The sequence below is a fragment of the Nothoprocta perdicaria genome, unplaced genomic scaffold (genome assembly GCF_003342845.1).
Source record: "Nothoprocta perdicaria isolate Ctin4 unplaced genomic scaffold, notPer1 scaffold_164, whole genome shotgun sequence".
NCBI classification, from domain to species: domain Eukaryota; kingdom Metazoa; phylum Chordata; class Aves; order Tinamiformes; family Tinamidae; genus Nothoprocta; species Nothoprocta perdicaria.
Window position 1 is genome coordinate 131,731 of NW_020454805.1, and position 15,255 is coordinate 146,985.

General features: G+C 38.8%; 1 protein-coding gene across 2 annotated transcripts in view; it reads left to right on the forward strand.

Moving 5' to 3' along the window:
- Nucleotides 1-3,870: 3,870 nt before the first annotated feature.
- The window catches only part of WDR37 (WD repeat domain 37), a 32,107-nt gene continuing 20,722 nt past the window's right edge, over nt 3,871-15,255 (forward strand). The window contains exons 1-5 of one of the 2 annotated variants that reach the window (XM_026035669.1): nt 3,871-4,030; nt 7,170-7,347; nt 10,999-11,095; nt 12,058-12,153; nt 12,291-12,355. In XM_026035669.1, the coding sequence (XP_025891454.1) occupies nt 7,210-7,347; nt 10,999-11,095; nt 12,058-12,153; nt 12,291-12,355 (396 nt within the window). In that variant the 5' untranslated portion in view covers nt 3,871-4,030; nt 7,170-7,209. The remainder of the gene's footprint in view (nt 4,031-7,169; nt 7,348-10,998; nt 11,096-12,057; nt 12,154-12,290; nt 12,356-15,255) is intronic. The other variant, XM_026035671.1, reaches the window with a different exon arrangement.

Here is a 15,255-nt window from a genome sequence, read left to right on the forward strand (position 1 = left end):
TTAACTGTGATTCATGGATTTATGTAAAGATCTACTGGAATAGCTTCAGGGCCACTGAGTAAGGCTTTGGAATAGACAGATGTCAGTTGTTCCGAGAGTCATCAGTAGTCATTTTGCAATATTACAGTAAAGTATCTATTGTTTAAACAAAAGACCTGAAACCCCTTTCCACACAAGTCTACCTTTATCACTTTATACAAGGTGTTCTTAAAAGCAGATTGGTAACCCCAAGAATCCCCAGTTGTGTTAGATGTAAGTTATAGTAGATAAGATCTTTCGCGATAGGAAGCTTATTCATCAACAGCACGAGGATGTGCAGAGCATGGGCTAATTACTTCCTTTTTTCTGTTTGTGTATGTGCGCTCATTTTTTTGTACATATCTTAGGCCTCCTGTAATAACTTTAAATGCAACTCTTGGATTTGGTCAATTATTTTAAGAAGACGGATGCCTGCATCAAACCTTAGCATTTAAGGCAAAGGACATTGTAAAATGTGGCCCTTTTTTTTTAATGTCAGTTGTTAATTTGTACTTACAGACTTACACTTGTCCCCAAATTAGGCTTAGTGCATTAAGTAAAACCAAAGGATTTTATTTCTACGATGTGGTTTTTCATCATATTAAGTCATGACCTTATGCTGTGCCCTCTCAAGTGCAGGGTTTGTTTAACGGACTGTGTACATGGATTGTATGCACAAGGTCTTTTGTACGCACTGAAGTGCTTGGGAGAGCTGATATAGCCGTAGGAAGAGTCTTTGCAGTGTAGTGGAAATGTTCTAAAAGAATAATTTCATATGTGCGTTCATAGAATTGGTAGGTATCAGATGGGGAGCAGTTAAGTAATGCTTCATCCTTGTACATTTGGGATGAGACTGGGATTGTTTAAGGTGTGAGATTTTTAAGCCTTATCACGAGTAGTTTGTCCTGGGCAGGGAGGCCAAGGCCAGGGTGAGGGGCTCGATGCAGAGGCTGCAGCTTGTGCCCTGTACTGGGAAGGGCCAGCCGTGTTTCACATGCCACCACCGAGGAGTGGGCAGCCCGCGGGAGGGTCTCCTGGAAGGTGACAGTAACTTGTTTTATTATCCTCAAGGAATACCTGCCGGATGCCTGGAGAAGGAGCCTGATGTGGCAAGGTGGGAGTGCTGGGTACGGCAGAGCTGCTCCATGTGCTGCGGGGGGATGTGCCCGTCCTCCGGAAAGGCTTTGGGAGAAAGTGCTGCAGGGCTGGCCTGCACAGAGCTTACTTGCTGGTGCTCCGCAAAAGTGCGCTAAAAAGTGCTGCTGTCAAATGTAATTGCTTTTGTGGATGTCTTAAGTGGTAGAAGATATGAATTTACCAGCAAATAATGTATTCCTAAAGGAAGGGTAGTGATGGTAGAGCTGATAATAGCAGTTTATGTAGTGCATTGGTAATAAGTACCTGCATGTTGTTTGTTTAGAGAGTAGCAGCGTGTTTGTGGCCTCTAAATGAGGCACAGTACTTCCTGAGACAAATCTCTGATTAAACCATCTTAGCACTCCAACTTCCTGGGATTCCTCGCCCTCGAGTCTGGTATTTGCAGAGCTGTGCATGCAGCCAGCATCTAGGCTGCCTCTGAGCAATTAGAGAGTTGCTAAGGCAGGAGCAAGGACTGAAATGTCTGTGAAGCAACTAAGGAAATCCACAGACTTCAGACATACTTTGGGATTTAACCACTAGCGTGTAACCTATGCAGGATGTTGTTGTTTGAGCTCTTTGATAAAGTCAAAAATCAGAAATACTGATCAACACGTTTTCATATATACTTATAGCTAAATAACCACTCTTAAGTGCAAGACTGTATTTCACCCTATTTGTTTAGCCGGTTGTTTCTGTACCATTTGAATCGGCTAAAACATTGAACACGTTCAGTAAACACAGGTTTGCTCTTCGTGGTTGTTTGGCATTAACTACAGTAAGTGGCTTCACTGATGGCTGAAGGAGAGAGTGTTCCTTGCTGTGGTAATGATGGCTGGGCGGGCTGTAGGTCTGTGCTGTGTTTTGATATGATTGCAATATTTGCTGAAGTGGTGGAATTGGCAAACTCAGAGCTCGCCAGCAGGAAAACTGGCCTGGTTGCTGCTTTGGTGTTGGTGTCGGATGCTTGTAGGTAACCACTAGTGTGCTGAAGATTTAGTTGCAGATTTTCAGCTGTGTAATTTGCTTAAACTTCATTGATACAGTCCTTCCCTACCATAGGGGCAGCCTGTTCATTTTTAGACCAAATAACCATTCTTAGCAAAAAGTCTGTTAGGCTGTTCTTTCTCAGGTGTGCTGTGTTTTTGAAACTTTGATCGAAATAACTACAGCAAATGTATAGCATCCTTGAAACTAACTGTTCATTGAAGACCATAAATTGGAAATTTCATTCCTTTAAATTTGATTCCTTTACATACTTGAAAAGATTGCAGGAATATATATATATTTTTAAACTCCTTTGATTCACGACTAATGCTACCAAGCCGAGTTGCATGTAATTAGGACCTTCATAAATGTTATCATTCCTCCCTCTCTCGCCTTTCCCTCCTCTCCTTGTGAAAGTATATGTTGATCTTTGTATCTTAAGGCTTTATTTCCACAAGACAATAATGGCTGTTGTAATAAACCTTCCTTTCAAATATTGTTCTAAAACATATTTGAAAGCGAGATGTGAAACTATCTAAGAAGAACAAACACAAATACAGCAAAATTGCTTGTGTTTTATGACATACCCCTCGAAAGGGTAAGTATTAATATTGCTCAAGCCTGAACAAAATGGTGCAGGGAGATCTTGGGTAAGAGATGTTGCCGAAATTTCCTTAGGCTATCCGTTTGCAGACTTCTGTGTTGTGCTGAACGAACAAAAAAGGAAATGCGGAACTGTAGCATTTCTGGCTCTGCTCTGACACTTCATAAAACAGATTTTGTTGCTGGCCTCAGCAGCTGTCATACCCCAGGCATTCCCTCCCTGCCACAGTCTGCTTGCTCTTGCTTGTTCAAGAGCAGGAGACACAGGCAAGCGGAATTCATTGCGTACAGATAGAACCGCTGCAGTGAGGTGGTTTTTAAGTCTAATGAGACCGGTGTGAGCACTTGTGCTCAGTGCCACTTCTTTATTGTAGCTGAGTAAAACAGTACTTTGTTACACGTGTGGTTTTGTACTACTACTCCAAGGAAGTATTTCCTGTGACTCAAAACAAGGTAACATCTCTTACAGAAAGGTAGGTAGCAGAACTCTAATTTAGCACAGAGTAAAATGTGCTATGAATTTAATAAAACAGGATAATTGAAATACTGAAATATCTTTGCATTCAGAATGTAGTAAGCACTTGTGGTCTACACTGGTTTGGGGACACATTTCCCCCCTATTTCTGCTGATTGACTTTGTCTGAAATTTATTTACTAGCTCTTGAGGCTTTAGCAGAGTATTGTGTTGAAGAACACAGTGCAAACATAGCATTTTCCAAAATGATTGAGCAGAATAGTTCAATATATCCCATAAGCTCTCTTTTAAATAATAAACTGGATGAACTGAATATAGTTCAGTAATACAGCACTCCTCCTCCCCCTTTCCTTCTCCTCCATTCCCCTTGGAAAATATTTTTCTTCGACTTTTTACTTGTAAATTCTTTATGCTACCTTTCAACTTCCATGGTTTCAGGGATTTTCTGGGAAACAAGAGTCCCATACTGGTGATATTCATGCTAGCTGTAGTTTTACCAAGCAGAAGGGAAGTGCATTTATCTTTTTTAGAAATCAGTTGAAACACTTAGAGGTTATAGTTATCTATATGTGATTAACAATTTATAATAGATCATTTAGAAGCTTTTTAGCATGTATTTGACTTGGATGTGATGCTTAGCCTTAAACTGTTGATAACTTCCCTCTTCCCCCCTTTCCTAACTGCATTCTAACTGCTAAAGATTCAAAAACGTGTAAGACTGTGACTGGTTTATACTACTGACTGTTTGACTAATCAATATTTAATGTGGTTTTCATAGGATATGTAACATGACACTGATATTCTGGACAGGTAACTTTCGTTGTTTGAAAACCTTGCATAATAAGGGGAATCAGGTAACTGCTAGAAATGAGCACCTTATTTATTTATTGTTTTAGCATCATATTGCCAAGGATCTGTTTCGTGAAGTCTCCTCTTGGAAACCTTCTAACAAGATCAAAACCGTTCTGAAATTGTCAGAGATGTGGATGTTTAAAGGGACACTGTCATTCCCCCCTACCCTCATCTGAATTAAACTCAATTTGATTCTTAAACATTTTCAATTATTGCTGCCTTACTGAAAATTTCTAAGCCTCTTCGATGGATTTAAGGATAATATTAAGGCCAATGTAGCGAGTCCCCTTTGCCTTCCCGTTTGTACTCCGTGTGTGCACGTGGCTGCTTGTTGCCTTGTGGGTTCAGCTTCGCTGTGGCTGCTGCACCCTCGCGGAGGGCTCGGCGGGGCTGCGCATGCTGCTCTCCCCGTGCATGGGTGCATGTGGTCCTGCTGCTGCATGAGGAGACGGAGTTACTGTCAGTGAACCTGGCTGCGGGTCAAGTGCTACCAAATGGATAAACTATCAGAGGGGTTTCTTAGCTAACCTTGCCTGTTTCCTTCCTAACCATGAAAATAGAAACCAAAATGTAATTTACGGGAAAATTGTGCTATGTGAAAATGGAGTCCTGTGCTTTTGACTGTGTCCCTTTAAATTCTCCACTGGTAGAATGAGCTGGTTTATGGCTGCCTAAACTGCAGACTCAGAGCTATCCAGGGAAGAATCTCTCTTGCCTAGCTCCTGTGAAATGAGGTGACTGGGCAATAGAGCATGGGAGGGAAGGTGACCAAATTAAAATAATGGATAGTGGAGAGAAAGTCCAAGGTATCTTCATATTGCTCGTGAGCTCGTGTTAACTAAGACTCACACAACTTGGAAGCCAGGCTCTCACAGGGACTGGAAATTAGTTTACTCTGAATCTTCTACGGAGTTCAAGTGAAATGTTACAAACCAATTTATATGTCTATATATAGCTCTGTAGGTTAAGGTCAGGCAGTATATATGCATGTGTGTATGTGTATGCACAGGCAGGTGGGCATTGTGCCTTAAAAAGGAATCCTGAACCCTGCAAGTTCTGGTGAACTGGAAGCTGCTGCAAGAGTGGTTCTCAAGAGATAGGAAAAAGGGTGAAGTGGAAGAGAGTCTTTCAATCATGTCTTTCTCATCTGAATGTATTTTGCAAAGAAGACAGACATGTGGTGAATTAAACAGGCTTAAAGCCTGTTCCTGAGGCTCAAGGAAGGAGGATACTTGGTGAAGCCCAGGAAATCATCAATGACTTCTTAAAGAAGTTTGTATTTTGTTTCAATCCCTTTTTTTCTGTGGCAGAGAAATCTAGCCACAATGACAGCCAAAGGAAAAAAAAAATCTGTTGAAAGAACTGCCATTGCTGCTGCTTTTTGTTGTTTTTTTGTTTTGTTTTTTTTTCTTTCTTGTTTTAAATTATGAACTTAGCCCAGTTACTTATTACTGATTAATAATATGCCAAAAGCTCCTTTGAGATTAGGTGCAGGGTAGAACTGTACAGAATCCAGTGAAATCCAGAATCACTTCAGTTAAGTGCAGGATTCTGATGCAATTTGAATTTTATTTTCAATTTCCTATGGGACTGATGTCAGGTTACTGCAGCATGTAGTATTTAACTGACTCGGATATTCTAAAAACTAATTAAAAAATACCAGATCTTTATACAGGAAGATTCACATCAAAACCTTACCTAAAGTTAGTCTCATATTTTCATTTTATGATATAAAAAAAACAGTCCAAAGTGAAAGTCATTTCATTCATGGCTCACGCTCTTTCTAGCAAGCTACACTTTTCCTTGGCTTTATGATATATTAAAAAGCTGAGACTGTCGTGTTAAAGACACCGAACCTGTTGATGCTGAATCTCTTTAATAGTGATGGTGCTCATTCCTAGCTTGAGGTCTAGTGATCTTGAATTGCAAGTGGCCATGGGTATGGTTAAAACTTTCTCTGGTCAACTTACTTAAAGGAAGCTCAGTTGCCTTTTCAGCTTTGCCAACTCTGCTCTCCTATTTCTCTGCAGACGATTGCAGCTATTTTCAGTTGTAATTGTTGTTTCAGAAATCATTTATGCTGGAGATTTTTTGTTGTTGTTGTTGTTATTTTGTTGTTCTCAATGTTCAGGATTGGAAAGTTTTTAAATAATAAATATTAAAACATTTGAAGTGCTTAACAACTGGTGCTCCACAAAACTAAAATTAAAATATTTGCTGTTGAATGCCAGCTCTAATTTTCAAAAATATACAGAAATTATGTATCTGTTAAGACTTTGGCAGAAAAGAACATATTCTCCATTTTTTAAAAAATTCAATAAATCAAGCATAATTTGATTTTTTTTCCTAAAACAGGGGAATTCAGGGAAATGCATGGTGTTATTAGCTGGTGATACTGTCAGGTGCCTTTAAGAGTATTAAGATGCATATTTGGCTTTACTGAATGTGTGCAAGCTGACTCATGGCCTGGTAAGTCAAGCACATGTTCTAAGCAAGCAAAACCATGAGCTCTCACAAAACAATGAAAATTAGTTTTCAAAACTTCTATCACTAAAATTAAATTTCAATATATATGTAAATAAGGAAATGTCTATTAAATTTTGTATAGTGCCATTTAATGTTGCATAATATACTTTAACCTGACAGTGTCCCAAAGTTACTATGTCTCTTTGCTTTCATTTTCCAGCTGGGTTTTAATTTTGCATGCATTTCAGTGCAGTATAGTACGTCTGACTTTATGTTTATTTCCTGGAAGCATTTTGGGGCTGTCACTGCTACTATTCACCAAAATGCTTGCTCAATAGCAAGGTAATAGCTTTTATTTCCTTTTTTGTGAAAGTTTGTTGTGGAATGAAATGTAATGGAAAAAGTAATGCAGAAGTGGTTCAATCCTCTATTTACGTGTCTACATATGTATTTTTGAACTCTAGTTTGTTTTAAGCATAGCTGTAGGTAGTAGGAATCCCTCCTCCTTGGAAGGGTTAATGACACCCCAAGAAACTCTGAAATTCAGCAGACCTAAATATTTCCATTTTGAGGAAGAAAAACCCTGCTTACCTTGGCAAGGCAATTTGTAACATGTCGTACTTATCCTTAGTTTATCCTAGGAGCCCCTGTGCAGTTATCTTGCTGAAGTAATGCCAATAGAAAGTGGAAGTTGTGCAGCTGCTCGCCAGGCCAAGCAGAAACGAAAATCCCACAGTCTGTCAATTCGAAGAACCAACAGTTCTGAGCAAGAACGGGCAGGACTGCAGAGAGACATGTTGGAAGGGCAGGTAAGGTAGCTGGTGCTTTGGTAACTCTGTTAACCCTCGTGTAACGACTTTTTATGTTGGGAAATTAAATAGACTTAAGTAATGAAGCAATTACAATATTATACCCTACTTAGTTCACTGCAGTTCCGTTCCTCATCTCTTTAAGTTAAAGACTGATTCTTGAGTTCATAAATTTGAATTAGTAATCATATTAGCCCATCAGTATGGATAAACTGAAGAACATGTTACTAGGACTCAGGGCAGGCTTTGGTGGGAACTCTATTCTACATTCCTTTCCATAAAATAAAAAGTTACCCTAAATACCCCCTGCTTGTTAGAAGTATGAGGTAACTTTGCTTCTTTGCTTGTGGTTTTATTTATTCATTTATGTATTGAACTTGGCTTAAATACAGATGTGACTTTCACAGAACAGTTGCGGTGATCTTCAGAGGTCACTTTCAACCTAGTCCAACTTCCCTGTATTCTTGGAGCAGGTTTTCCAGGAGTTCAGCAGAGTTTTGAGGAAGCCCAGGGATGGGGACTCCACAACCTCTCTGGGCAAGCTGCTTCAGTGCTCTATCCCACTCGCATCTGAAGCAGTGTTTATATTCAGATGGATTTTTCTGTGTTTCATTTTGTGCCTCTTGCCTCCTGGCCTGTTCCTGGATGCTACCAAGAAGAGTCTGGCCCTGTATTTGCAGGGATATTTTCTTCCTTAGTGCACGACTTTACATTTGCCTTTGCTCAGCTGCATGAGCAGCCCATTTCTCCACCCTGCTCAGGTCCCCCGATGCAAACATCTGGTGAATCTTTGGGGCACTTAATTTAGAGTATCAAGAACCACAAAATTCTCTCAGTTTTCCTAATCTGTGTAAGGGCCACAGTTTAGAGCCAGTTTGAATGCTTCACTGAAAGATGTCAAAATTAACAGGAGGTAAAGCTCCTGTAGGAATGCTGTTTGAAGTAGTGCTGATAATGATAAGCAAGTGGTGGTTTGGAAAATTATATGCTGTCAAATTGAACACATTAGGCTAATAGGGGCCTAGCAAAGATGAGGTAAAACTTGATTCTTATCAGCAAGGTGCTTTGAAACACTGACAATGTTATGTTACGAGAAACCACACGTTCTCCTGTAGGCTGCCTTCAGATGCTCTCAAGGGAAATGTGTTCTGTCTGTGGTGTGGCAGGTTTTTGTACTGAATCTGTTATTTAGTTGATTAAAGTACTAGTTTTGTGGAAACTGACAGAGCCAAAGTTGTTGCTTCCAGTCATCTGGAAGCTGGAGAATGTAAATATTTACTGTATAGAAAACAGTATTTGCTTTTGGACTGTTACAGCCTTACTTTAGGAAAGGAATGATGGACAGCAGAGAGGTGAAGGCCTACTGACCCTTTCATATAGTAAATAAAATATATTAAGCTATTTTAGTATTTAATATCACACGCCACAAACCTTTTTGTTGACAGAATAAATGTTTTATGTGTCAGCTTATTTCGTTTTGTTAACTTTGAACAGTTGGTTGCCACCTCTGGTAGGGAGAGGACATTAATGCTTTCTCCACAACGGAGCTGTAAAAAAACACATTAAATCAAGATGATATCATCTGTTTATCTGCAAAAGTAGTTGTTGCATCATATTTTAACCTGCTAATTAATGCAAGCTTAGAAATGAGTAAAGCAGCTGGATGCATTTTATGATGTTGACTACTTAGACAAATTGACATTTATGTGCACCTTGAGTCATTAAGAGACTTCAAAACCCTTTCCAACATGTCATTCTGTATTTCTAAAGCTCAAGGAGAGCTTGGTCTCTTTGGTAATCTTGTTATAAGGAAGTACTGGGTAATTGAATCAGAAAAGTCTTTTAATTCCGATGTTTAAATAATATTTCATTTCTACAGTATTCTTCTTCAATTGACTTCGTCCCAAGCTGATTTTAGTCCGGATCTGCTTCACATTCTGGTTTATTGGGGGCGCACAAATGAGCGTACTGGCTCAACCGAGAGGCAGAAGAAAGAGAAATTAATAACTGGGGGCTCAAAGAACATCGGAGCCCTTCTTTTGGCAGCAGTGCCTGTTTCTGTCAGCTTAAAGCAGGCCCAAAGCTGATGTAAGGCTGAGTTACGAACAACGTGTTACATGTTCCAAGTTATGGCTGTTAGTGGCTTCTCTTGCACTTCTTTTGCAGCTTGTTGCCTCGGAGTAACTTAATACTGAAATATGTTAGCTGGTTGATATGGAAGTATGATCATGATGGCATTTTCTGTGTTTTTTCTCACGACAGTCATGTTACACATGAACCAAAACATGAGTGAGGTTAAATTCCAATTGCTTAGATGCTGGCTTACTCAGACACATGCTGCCCTCTAATGGCTCTTATGCTTGTGCTTTTTCATAACTCGGGCTTTGGTTACATATGGAACTGTTTTCTTCTGGATCAAGCTTTTTAGGGGAGCGCTTCAGAATAGAACAAGCTGTAACCACCCTGAAACTTGCGCTGAAATAATTAAGTTCACTGTGATTTACGTGATATCCAGTATTAACATTCTTATTTATATTTACTTACATTTACTTTTTTACTTACACTTGCATTTTATTTACACTTTTAGTTGTTCTTCTGCCTTTCCAGATCTGAAACATGGATGATATGCATTGAGACAAACTGTCTCAGTTTCCTTTCTTGTTCATACTTGATGATTTTAAGACTTTGAAATTGTCTACTTCTGAATTGTGTTTAAAAAAACAGCCATTGCAAACAGGCACAATCCCTGTAACCTTTCCCTAGGATTCTTGAGATAGATATTTTATTACTTGTCTTTGAGTTTTGGTAACATTTTTCTGCATAGATTTTTCTCAGATTTTGAATAAGACTGCACCTTTTTGCAGACTTGTCCGGTACTAAGCTGCTCTCTTACTGTATTTTGAGATGACAAACGGAATACTAGCTGTCCTGCTGAGGAGTACTTAAGCTTTGTTGTTATTAGGGGAACTCAGTTAGATGGAAGCTTCTCTTTAAGTATGTATAGTTGACTAACTAGATAAACAATAAATGCAGCAAGTCAACTTGTATATTGCCACCCATTGACAACTGAAGAAAAGAATATTTAGCAGAATTGATTTACTCGGTGAGCAAGTTCATCCTTGGATCCATACTTATAGATTAGCCAGTTAGTGGATTGACTGCAATTATTAGTGACTCTAAGGCTAGTGACAGTATTTTCTCCTTTCTCACCTGTCATTTTTAATAGCATGCTATGCTTTCAACTTTGACAGTTTAAAAGTCGATTATAAGTACTGGCTTTTCCCAATTACCCTTTTACTATCAGTTATCTCCTGCATTGCATTGATGGTTTTATCATCTATTTGCTTTTGTACCTTTTATTGCTATAGTGATTATGCTAAAGAAAAAAAAGCTCAATTTGTTTTTAAATATATTTTGTGAAGAGGTAATCCTTGAGTAATAGCTGCAGAGGGAAGGATTAGGTAGTGAAAGGAAAACACAAATACGGTAAGGGAAAAATAAAATTTGGTGAGGTTTCAATGCACTTGCTGGTTTGCAAGTTGTACTCTATTCACAGAGGAATCTTTACAGATACATTTATATTAAATTATAATTTAAAGTACTTAAAACTTGAAACAGATGCAGATAAAACCCCAATATTTTGCCTTCTAGGATTCTAAACTGCCTTCTGCTGTTCGGAATACACTTCTTGAACTTTTTGGGCAAATAGAGCGCGAGTTTGAAAACCTCTATATTGAAAATTTGGAACGTAAGTATATTTTTCCCAGCAACGTAAAGCCATTTGGACTTAGGGATTAATAGAGCTAGTTGAAAAGCTTACGTTGGATATCACAACAAAATTAATATAGTTTCTTTGTGAGGAGCTTAAGAATAGCTTTGAACTTCTTGCCAAAGGAGGTTTTTTGTCCTTTTTAAGAAAAATCACCTTCTTCTGTCTTTGCAAGTAGTGAGGACCAGTGTGTGTCATCCTCCCTGAAGCTATGTCGAAGAAGCAGAATTGGCTTCCCCTTTTCCCTGCTGTAGGCTTGGCTCCATCTATGAGTACCTAACTGGTTTTAGCTAGGTCAGCTATGTCTTCATATTTTGCTGATGAAAGTTATGATTAATTGAAAGCATTTATTGCAACAAGAGTACTTACTGCCAAAATATTTTGGTTGCACATATCTAAAACAATGGAGTGAAAAAGCACTCAGGTGAAATATGCCCGTGTCGAATCCTTTTTTCTGTTCTTTTTTTTCTTTGATATATTTTGATTGATAAAAAAGATTCATCTTTGTTACTTTTTGTTGCATTTTTTTTAAGTGCTGTTGATAGACAACCATTCAGGAGGTGCAGTATTTCATGATTAATAAAATCTTTGTCAAGAAATGTCATGCTAATTGGCTCGTGCTTTCTCTGCTGTTAGCTTTCTGCCTTGTGTTGAGTGTAAATCAATACAGGTGTGTCATTTTATAGAAGCCATTTTATTACTCTTAAGTCCCATTCAGTTGTAAAAGTAACAGTGATTAGAAGTGAGCAGTACTTTCCTTGGAATCTGGGTGAAGGCTGATCTTTGGAAAATTCATTGTGAGACTTAGCTTGTATCTTGGGGAGAATTGCTTCTGTATATCCCTTCATATCCTTAAAGTAGATTAGTAAGTAATCATAATAATTTGGAAAGGCTATTTATTTGATGTTTTACCTTAATGTGAATTTTCCTGCTGTTGTCAGTACGCAGAGAGATTGAGACGCTTAATGAGCGTTTAGCAGCAGAAGGACAGACAATTGATGGAGCTGAACTAAGCAAAGGACAACTGAAAACAAAAGGTAAGAAGCACAAAGAACCTAAACTAGTGGCTGATAAAAGTATATTGAGGGGAACCTTGTTGAAAGGAACCAATACTGTGGTATAAAATAAGTTAATGTTGTATTTGAAATACTTTTCTTTAAATTTATCTCCACAGCCAGTCATAGTACCAGTCAGCTTTCTCAGAAGTTAAAGACAACTTACAAAGCATCTACTAGCAAGGTATGAGACAGTTAAATCTTTGCCCATTGATGTGTACTCGCGAGGTTAGCACAGCTCTCTTGATATTGTAAATCACGCTATCTCTAAGCTGAGTAATGCTCTTCTGGAAGACTTAGCTGGTGAAATTCTGAGTAAAGATTTGAGCCTTGTAGCTGAAGTAGGGATTTAGGTAGGGAACTATAGATGTTGTATAGACGGTGGTCTGTTACAGGGAGGGTTGGGTTGGTGATGATTGACTGTTTTTGAGACGTGAGAGAGGAATTGCTGCTGCGAGAGCAGAGCAGTTTGTTTCCTTGGCATCATGAGACCTTGCAAATTAGTAATTCCATGTCATCTTTTGCCTATTTACATATTTACTTGTCATGTTTTTCTTACTCATCTTGATCCATCTGGTATATTTTTTCCCCCTTTTTCTACCTAATCTGTGGTTATAGAGTGGTTTAGAGTGAATTTAGGTGCTTTGGAAGTACAATCTATTAAGTAGTCTCAAAATATGTGGGTATGGAAAGGGTGCTGTAAACTCTCCTAGTTATTGTGTTTTCTTTGGTGATCTTTTTTATTTTTTCAAATTCTTTTCAAACTGATAGATAGGAGGCAACTCTTCATTTTTTTCTTAGTAATTAATGACCTACAAATCTGTTAATGAAACTGTTTCAGTAGTTATCCCAGAGACAGTGTAATGCTAAGTACACCCATTGTGTCACGATGAGTTGTACAGGTCAGCACTTTCAGATCAGCACTTTCTGTAGTGGTTTTTGTTCTCTTGTTTGGGCTGTTGTTAAGTGCGTTAAGTGCTTGTCGTTTACCTGCTTGCACCGTAGTGCTGGTGTTCTTCTCTGAGCGAGGCAGGCAGACCTTGCAGCCTCAGCAAACTGGGAAGTACAGGCAGGAGATTTCTGGGGAGCTGCTTTGCTTCCAGGTATTCTGAGATGTGCAGCAAAGTAGTCAGGAGTAGAGCAGTGTGACGAAGTCGATGACTTTCTGTAGGTGCCAGAGCTGTTCGATCAGTTGGTAACGAGCAGGGTTTTAAGCGTGCTGGTATCTTTCTTCCTGCACTTTTGAGCTGGACATTATTGGGAGCCAGAGAGAAGAGGCGAGGAGGAAGATTCAGCTGAGAGCATCTCTCTCTGCTCCGTCCTTCGTTCAGGCCCTTCCTGTAGCTAGAGGAAAATGGTTGTGTTTGGGCCTCTGCCTCCTTCCTGCTCAGAAGAGTTCAACAGCTGTGGTGTTTGGGCCCTCAAGTCCAAAGAGACTATGAGCTTTGTCTGTTTATCTGAGTGCAATTAAAGTTTCCTAATGTCAGTACCTGTGAAGATGAGCTTCATGGGTTGAAGCTCACCAAAAATGAGTTGGATTTCAGATCAAATTAGGTAGTGATGGCAACTGAGCTCTTGTACCTCTCCCATATACTGTCTCTGTGTACCTAACTTTTGAAGTTGTCATAAGTCAGCTGTTTTTTTTCTCTTCCTTGTGAAGTAGATTAGAAGGGACGTAAGTCTTACAAAACAAGTTGGTTGGTGTAATTGCACAAGACTACTTTTTTTTTTTCTGATTACCAATCTGTAAAGAGTTTAGGTTTGTTCCAGTTTAGGTTTGCTCTAAACATTTGTTTCTTCTAATTATAAAACTGGTCTTTGATTGCTGTATTGAAAATAAATGTGCTGAGACTGAAGTATTCCAACCTGCATAGTTTCTTGAGGAAACTATTGAGGCAATCAAGCTAGAATCAAAGTAAGGAGAATACTCAAATCTGGATGCTTTTCAGCCCTTAGATGAAATAAGAGTGTCCAAATGCAGAATATATTTAGCTTGTGAAATATATTGAGAGAGGACTGCTGAAGCGCACTCTAGGTGTTATAGTACACCCAGCATTATTATATGATGTTCCAAGATCTACTAAAGTCATTTAAAAACAACAAAAACAGAACAAACAAACAAACGAAAAAAACCATCAACACTTTCCATAGTGTTTAGTAAGTTGTATGGTATTCAAATATTCCCTTCTTCCTTGAAAAGTTGTTCATAAACAATTTTAAGGACCCAGGAAGTAATTCAGAGACTGTCTAGTTACTGGTAGGTTAACTGTGGGATGGGAGAAAAATAATCAAGAAAACCCCGTGTAGCATTTTGAACTTCTTTCTCCTTTGTTTATTTGAATCTGCTGATAATCCAGATGGAGCTGGAGTGGCTGTTGCACAGAATGGTTGGTTGGTAATAGCTCTGTCCAGCACTCTTGGAAAATCTGTTGTTGAACAGGAGATAAAGTTCACTTGAGCAAGTTTTGTCAGTGGAGTTTGCCTGAAAAGCAGGATGTAGACTAGGGCTGGAAAAGCTTCAAGTTTGAAATTTGCACTGAGAGTTGTTTTAGCCTTAACAGCAGTTAAGGATCACTGCTGCTCTTCCACTTCCCATAAAAGTCCCCATTTGGTTTAAGACAGATACTCGGTGTGAAGTTGCATCCATAGGGTTGTCTTCAAGGCTTATAAAACTTGGTTGTACAGCGGAGCTAATAATCTTTACCATTAACCCACTTCCTTTTCAATTCATCCTGAAGATTGTTGCGTGTGCTGCTATGAGGCTGCAATGTGTATTAACTGTTAATGTGGCTTTCGAATGGAATGGGGCATTATCATTTCATCATTGCAGAGCTGACATGCTTGCAATTTGGAATACTCAGACAGAAGTTCTTAGCTTTTAAAAAACTTTTCTGAAGTAATTTGTTTTTAATGGCATGTTTAAGGCCTACTTTTCCCTTTTGATACCATATACTAATAGGATTTTATCCTTAATTTGTCCTTATTTTATTCTGTGTGAAGTGTAGACTTCATATGTTAACTGTTTGCAATGGTGTAGGCAAGTCTTAATGTGATTTGTGTTACAGCATTTAAAGGTTCTTACTT